This window comes from Aptenodytes forsteri, unplaced genomic scaffold (assembly GCF_000699145.1).
Source record: "Aptenodytes forsteri isolate BGI_AS27 unplaced genomic scaffold, ASM69914v1 Scaffold387, whole genome shotgun sequence".
Taxonomy (NCBI): domain Eukaryota; kingdom Metazoa; phylum Chordata; class Aves; order Sphenisciformes; family Spheniscidae; genus Aptenodytes; species Aptenodytes forsteri.
This window is the reverse complement of record NW_008795368.1, coordinates 1881599-1889829: the sequence shown is the minus strand read 5'-3', so window position 1 is coordinate 1889829 and position 8231 is coordinate 1881599. Positions and strand designations below refer to the sequence as shown.

Below are 8231 nucleotides of genomic sequence, written 5' to 3'. Positions count from 1 at the left end.
CCTCAGCATAAGACAGACACGGACCTGTTGGAGCAGGTCCAGAAGAGGGCCACGAAAATGATCAGGGGGATGGAACACCTCTCCTATGGGGAAAGGCTGAGAGAGTTGAGGTTGTTCAGCCTGGAGAAGAGAAGGCTTCGGGGGACTTTATTGCAGCCTATCAGTACTTAAAGGGGGCTTATAAAAAAGATGGCAGCAAACTTTTTAGCAGGGCCTGTTGCGACAGGACAAGGGGGAATGGCTTTAAACTAAAGGAGGGTAGATTGAGACTAGATATAAGGAAGAAATTTTTTGTGCTGAAGGTGGTGAAACACTGGCAGAGGTTGCCCAGAGAGGTGGTGGATGCCCCATCCCTGGAAGCATTCAAGGTCAGGTTGGACAGGGCTCTGAGCAACCTGTCCTAGTTGAAGACGTCCCTGCCCATGGCAGGGGGGTTGGACTAGATGACCTTTAGAGGTCCCTTCCAACCCAAACCATTCTATGGTTCTATTCTATGATTCTATCTTCTTCTTTCTGCAGTCCTTCAGACCTCCAAATTTCAATTTATAGAACTGCATAGTGGTTTAGGAAGGGAAAGCAGACATCTGAGAAAAGAACATGACAGCATAACAAGGAATACCAGACAAAAAGATCATCAAATGAAAAAGCCGTATTTTCCTAGCTTCTAGACTATGAAGAAGAAAACAGAAGAAAGTATCGTGGCAACAAATCAAGGGACAAGATGATATTTATATGGAAGAATACAGTGTTTCATTACCTCCTCTAATTTGTATTTTCTAGTTTGCTCCCCCTACAAAACTCTAGCTGAGTCTAGTCAGCCAAAACCAAAGCTCTATTTTGCTAAATACACCCTTAATTAAAAGATTACTTGTTGCCCCAGGAAAGTGACTCGCAATGCAGACTTAATTCTTCTCATAAGTCAGCACATGATGATTTTACTACAAAGCCAACATTTCTTTTGAAGGAAAGGTTGGCATTACTTTTAATGGACAAATTTCCTACATTAGGACTTCGGGTGGAGGCTTTGTAATGGTAGTTCTGCCTTCATCGCTGTAAGCAATACACTGCAATCACCCCAGCAGGAACAGAACAGGAGCTGTCAATTGATTTTATATGTATACCCACAGAACAATAATTGTAATAAATTCTAGAACACTACTGATCATGTAAAACAGAGTTAAGATGCTCAACAGCTTATAGCAAATACAGGAATAATTTATGCCCTAGATACTGTACACAGACACAAGAACACTGCAGTTTCTGCGGCAGATGCTTGGAAAAGTTTTCCTGAAGTCCTGGTTTGTCATAGCTCACTGTCTACAGGCAATTTGTGTCATTTGGGAAATGTGTGAATGTGTCACGAGAGTACAATTACTCCCTTCAGCTGCAACAAACACAGACTTCTATGCCAGAGAAGCTCAAACAGCAGTTTGAGTTGCTAGAGTCAATCTGTGTACATGCAAGCATGTCTGCTTTCAGTGAAGGAACAGTGTAGTGTCCCTTGCTTTCCTCTATTAGTACAGTATTTCATTTCTAATTACAGCCTTGGGTAACGACAGTGTGATTTAACACAATGCTTCTTTTCCCAGGAGTCACAAAGACCTATCTAGAACACAGATTATAGCAGAGCTACAGTTCAAAAAGTCCCTGGAATCTGCCTGAATTACCAGGATCAAATTTCAGTCTTGCAACCTTTACGCAATGTCAAAACATTCCTAGTGCAGGGAATATTCTTTTTCCCACAGTGTTAAAATAGGCTACTGATCCCAACTGAAAGGGATGTCTTTATGTTTCTAGTATTCTGTAGTTTGTTGTTCTATTCTCCCCCAGGAGAAATCATTGATGAAAACTAGTGAAGAAATGGGAAAAGGAAAAAAGAATCTACAAATATTTTGCACATGCACATGCTCTATGACATTTCCATAATAAACCAGATTTGTTTACCCCCATGGTTAGTGCTCTTTAACTACGGTTCTTGCATTCCTAGAAGAATGCTTGGGATTTGTGTGAATAAGGATGGTCACATAGGTAGGCAAATGAAACATAATCTAACACATATGAATAAGGAACTTCATATCCCAAACTATCAGGTATGTGAACAGGAGACTTTTGAATGGGTCTACATTTTGAGGGAAAGAATAGTGTTATAAGTATCAGCCTGAATCTTATTCAACCCCAGGCAAATCATTTTTACTAGTAGAATATACTGCTATTATTATCAAGCCCACAGCAATCTGCACTATCAAAAACCCAAAGCACTCTGTAATTTACTTCTTGTGTGACTTCCAGCATGTTACTGAAGCTGTGTTTTCCTCCACTATTTGAGAAATGGGGATAGCAGCCACATGAGGCTAAACAATTATTAACAATTTGATGCATTTTAGGAGTCACATGTATAACACTGAGTTTTCATTTCAATCCACCATGAATTGGACATTTCATAAAAGACACAGACTTAAGCTAACAGGAGATGGGGGCAGTAAGTGCCTGTGCGTATTGCTCACTACAGAGTAATACCTGACCTGGCTCAGAAGAAATATTTAGATCCCATTTCTAAACTTGTCAGTCTGGCAAAACTTCTCCTCCCTTGTAATGCAGATAGTGGCCCTGAACTCACTCTTTTTTTCCACACACATGCCCCCCCTTCCTTGCTGCGTCCTCAGAACCTCCCTCCTTTTCCCTCCTTCCATACAAAGACAAGGAGGTCTGGTAGTTGTATGGTTTTTACACCACCTGGCTCAGCCAGTTGCTCCTTCTATTCTTTAGATCTTCTATCAAAGTAACATGACCCTTGAGCAATGCAGGAGCAAAAAGCAGTAATGGAGGGGAGGCAGCACACTGCACTAAAAGAAATGAACCCATTTCCAGTGAAGGGTGCATTTATAAATAGCCTATAAGGGGCTTATAAAAATTTTATAACTATGTTACAGACATAAGCAATATGTTCTAGCAAATCAGTAGCAATTCTTAGAAGGCTGGATTCTAATCTATGACTACTGATCGCTTACTTAAAGCAAATCTGAGTGCCAATTTAGCCAATTTAAGCCATCTGCAACTGCCTCTATGTAAGGCAATGTCTTGCATTCCTCATGGACTGAGACCCGCACTTCCTCAAAGGACATGTGGAGAGGGTCAAGGGCTTTTGAGGTGCAAAATGCATAAGCAAAGGGGAAACAAAGAGCATGGTATAAGTGCCATGATTTATAAGATCGAATGTGCAGGGGCAGAGAAAGGTAGAGGTGGAGAGAAACAGAGAGGTGACGGGATGTCTTTTGGAGAGATGAGAGTCAGCAAATTAGGTCATCACCCTTTAAACCTTTGCTGGAGCTCTGCATTACCTAAGGCTGTCCATGACCCTAAGTTAGGCATGCTACACATAAAGTGACACTTGAAGGCTGAGAAGGATTAGGGTGAATAAATAGGTAAGGTGTACAAAGCAATGTAATAGAGAGGGCTAAGATCTCTCTCCTCCTTCCCCTCCTCTTCCTTCTTCCCCCTTGTATAGAGGAAAAAGACTGATTTGGAAGGGCAAACACTTAAAACAGAACAAAGAAATCTTTTTTCCCCAGGATATTCTGAATTGGCTTGTGGGATTAACTGCACATCATGTTACTAGGGCAAATGCTTTCTTGTAATGAAGCATACATAAATAGATAATAGCATCTGCTTTTGCACTATTTATGCTAAACACTATAATCTTTATGCTAGAAGGCACAGAATGATTGCTCATTTTGTCTCCCTCCACTTTAGAGAGTTACTCCATTAAAAGTTTATTGCAATTCTTAGGTTCTTATGAGGTTTATCATTCCCCATTTCACAGTGGAGCTAGATACATTAAATACTCCTCTTCCATTCCATTGTTTATTAAAAGCTGCTATTTTCCTGAAAGAATTAATAAACAAACTATATTAATTTGTAAGAATATAAAAGTCCTAGAATGGCTAGAACACAACAAAACAGATAGTTAATGGCAAAATTCTTTTTCACAAGATGTTTTACATGATAAGCTTTATATCAGCTCAAGGACAGACTGGACAAATCCATGAGAAAGAAATCCCTGAATGTTATTAAATACAAATACCATATCTGTGTCAAAAAGTCCCTGGGCTGCAAATTATTGAAGACTGGGAGAGCATTCTGGAGAGGTATCACTATATGTTTGCACTACTCATATTCTTACTCAGCCAACTGCTTTTGGCCAGTGTTAAGAGCAAGAAAAAGGGGTAAGAAGAGCATTTGGTCTATAGATTCTTAGGCTGTTCTTAACAGTGTAATTCTACAGTGTCAAGGAACATTTCTATTTAAAAACCTTCTACAAGTTCCTATATATTTATTATTTACCCAGCCATGTTTACATTCACTACAGGATTACCATTTCCCAGTAAAACTGACCTGCTTCTGGGTGTTCTACCGTTGCTTCAGGAGTCCAAGGCCCAGCTTTTACGTATCCCCTCTTTTCAAGAGCAAAGACAAATCCTCCATCTCCAATCACAATTTCTCCAGCATCTAAGCGTTCTAGAATACCCTGAAGAAAGCAGAAGGAAAGGTTAACAATTACAGTTCTTTAGTTTTGTGGGCTTCCTTTGTCTTTGTTGCCATTTCCTGTATTTGCAAAGCAGACATAAGTATTTGTGGGCTACCAGAAACATCTTTGCCATAATAATAAAAAGGAATCAATCTCCTTCTTGAAATTCTCTTTAAAGAATGGTAGGTGGTCTGTTTTGCAACATAAGGCTTTAATATGTGCATATATATTACATAAGACTTTTCATTAGTCAGTTTTATTGTATTCCAGAGATACAGTCCCCAGAACTAGAAGTCAATGGTCCAATTCCATTCCTATGAAAGTAAACCACCATCTTAAATTCTCCGGTAAATATAGGAGAAACTTCTTAAAATGAAACACTAGTATCACTGACCTTTTTATTAGCTCATTTGCTCTTTAGCTACGAATGCCATCTTGACAGAGCCTTAGCACAAGTAGCTTGTGACACAAGGTGGCACAACAGGTATCATGGAAAAGTACACATGTAACATTTTCCTACCAAATAAGACACATCTCAAAATGCTGGCCTCCATTTTCTGACAGAATTTACTGGCCTGGGTTTGCTTACCTAGACTTAAAAAATGAAAGGAAATCCTGCTTGTTTTGCACAGCCCTGAAACGTTTTAAGATGCCAAATTACAAACCTTACAGCACCTTGTGATTAACCTTGCTTCTGCCTTGAACTCCATGTTAATGCAAGGCAAGTGGTAATTATTTTTTTTCTAAAATTGAAAACCTTGAGAACAACATATATTGGTTGCACCTGATATATATTATTTTTTGTATTCCTTTCATTGCTTCATTGGCTTGTTCAAATTTTCCAAGAAGTACCTCGCTATTACACTAAATAGTACTAATTTCTGCAATTAGATTACAACCATAATTCTATTTACTTTAAAAAGTGGATGAATGCAGACCCATTACATTAACAAAGGTAGTGGGTATAGGAAAAGAATTAATCAAAGGTAAGACTGAAATTTCCCTCCATAGTTATCTTTTTTTGATGGCACACTAGCATTTGAGAGATTACATTTGAGGGAGTAGGAAAAAGAAAAGCTTTGTGAACATAAAAGTTGAGTGTGGTTTTCTTGCTGAGAGGAAGGGGTTTTTAAAAATTAGCCTCCAACCTTTAGTAGATTACCTTTCTCGACAACGTCTCCTCCATTAATTCAATTATCTCACACCATGCATCCAGGAAAGTCAAACACTTGTGACGACTCAGCACCGTCCTTTAGGCAGGATGAGAGTAGGCCTTTCCAACAAGAAGGAGCACTGTGCCAACTATGCCAGTTCCAGTAGCAAGCATAGCAGTGTAAGGGTACTTGAACACCACAAAGGCTGGCTGAGAGGGTCGGCATTTTTGGCTCAGGCACTGACATGGCAGCAAGGTGACAGGACTTCTCTGTACAGTGCTGCTGTGCAGATATATGAGCTTGGTCAAGTGTTGGCTTGCAAATCTCTGCATCACATTCCATTGCACATTGTGCACTTGCCAAAATATTGATCTGATTAATAAAGTGTGCAAGCTTTTATCTTTATTTCAGCAGGACCAGGGCAAAATTCAATCTGCAATACTCAAATCTCCAAAACTCAGTAATTTTCAATGAGTCTACCAGTCATGCCTGTCTACTAGGGCAATTCTGTTCTAAATGTCAAGAGGCTTTGAAAAGATTGTGTTTGCAATTAACTAATTTGCAGTTGTAACACAATGCCTCAAATGGGGCCAGAGAAAGGCACCCAAGGGATCACTCGTTGAGTCCCTGCTTCCTCTGCCTGCCAAGGAATCTTTTATAGATGGAGCTTGCTTCAGAAGCTTCATATGCAGAGAACAGGAGTGCAGAGGAAAAAAATCTTTAACATGCAAGAAGCCTCAGTCGTTGCTTGTTAATTGAACATTAAGTAACAGATACATGTTGACATCATACATAGATGTTATATTTAAATGCACTACAACTAACAGATTTTTTTCTTTTAACAAGTACTTCTAGGATTTAACAGCAGTTTTCCTTCATAGTTCTAGTTTTTTTAAATTGCATTTTAAAATAATCTTCACTTTTGACACACAGAAGCAACATAAGCCATGATTGAATAGACCATGGCATCTTAATACATAATATATTGTGATATATTAAACCTAGCATTGGGGCATCTAATAGCAGGTGACATAACTATAAAGCACAAAGTACTTAATACAAACTTACTTTGTCAGTTCAGACTGGCTTAAAATGGAAATAATTTTTTTGAAATCTTTATTATAGGTCTGATGTAATTTCTTCACACCATTTTTACTTTATCTATACTGGGTAAAATACCATTGGTTCAACCAGCATATAGCTAGCATAAGTTCAGCATCAACATTCTTTTGTTCTGCCCCGGAGACCTACAGCTGTGTGCTCATGACCAATCCAGATCAAAATTGTACTGTCAGGTGATCTGGTAGTACACAGATCTGGTATTAAATAACAAGAAATAGTATCTGTAAAAAGCTAACCAGGCTTTTTTGAGCCATCTTTTCACTGCTTCACTTTTGCTACCATGAATGAAGCTGCACCACATAGTCTGTACATCTATCCATGGAAAGAGTGCAAATGTCTGTATGAAGATACACCCTCAACCACCTTTAGGAATGTAACTGAACCATGTAAGTGAAGAGCCTACTTGGTCTACCTATATCCTACCCTTCCATCAATGGAGAGAAAAAAGCATCTCAAAACAACTATTCAGATCTTAAGTGAGCCCTCAAGAGAAGCTTATCTCTGTTCATTGCCTGTAGGGGGAACTTAGGGCAATTGCCTTCTGCTAGGTGTCTGAAGTTAGGTGGCATGAGTATGTGCCAAAAAATAAATAGCAGGACAAATACCTCCGCACCTCCTTCCTTTATAACTGATCTACCTGAAAGGCCTAGAGCTCACAGACTTCTTCCCATATCCTTCTGTTCTCTTACCCTAGACTTACACACAACAAATAAAAATGAGTAAAACCAGTTCTGAGTAAGAAGTGTCCTATTAATGTCAATAGTGTCATTCTGAACGGAAGACAGACTACGTGATTCCACTCACCTTCCCAAGCAGCAGCGCAGGGTAGCAGTACTGGTATATGTCAGAGTTTGATTTAGACATTGCTCATATGTTTGCCTTAATGGCCAGAAGGGTTGATGCCTGGATAACTTTTTATACTGGCTTATGTCTTTAGCTAAATGAGGGTGCAAAGGGCATACATCTATTGGAGACTGCGCTCATATTACAAGCATTGTTGGTATTCAGTCATATAAATCAAGGGAAGAGCTGTTTGGGGCTTTTAAATAGAGTTGGCAGGATGCTGGAGACAGAAATCCCATCTAATGACAGTTTATGCTTAAAATATTTACAATTTTAATGTCTTACGAGCACTGCTTAGTTTGCATGTCAAATAATACTAAGCAAAATGGTTTTGAACTTTGGTGGCTGCAGTCTATGTGTTCAGAGAAATCAAAATTCTATGAGCTGCAAGAGCATTAAGTTCAGTCTAATCTATCTATCTCATAACTGTGTCCAAATGTCTTTAATGGCTCGTTGCTGAATAAGTAAAGTTATTATTCTGGCTTTACTTTAGCTTTTCACAATACCACCTTGCCTGCAGAAATACTGAGTACGTTACTGGGAGGTTAACAAGCGCGCCTCGCGGGGTGTGCCGGGTTAGCAGCAGC

General features: G+C 39.2%; 1 protein-coding gene across 1 annotated transcript in view; it reads right to left on the bottom strand.

Annotated features, from left to right (window-relative positions):
- The window catches only part of LOC103899795 (betaine--homocysteine S-methyltransferase 1), a 19581-nt gene extending 14346 nt beyond the window's left edge, over positions 1 to 5235 (bottom strand). The window contains exons 1-2 of the mRNA XM_009280317.1: positions 5213 to 5235; positions 4393 to 4562 (exon numbers count right to left, since the gene is read on the bottom strand). Of these exons, the coding sequence (XP_009278592.1) occupies positions 4393 to 4562; positions 5213 to 5235 (193 nt within the window). The remainder of the gene's footprint in view (positions 1 to 4392; positions 4563 to 5212) is intronic.
- Positions 5236 to 8231: the final 2996 nt, after the last annotated feature.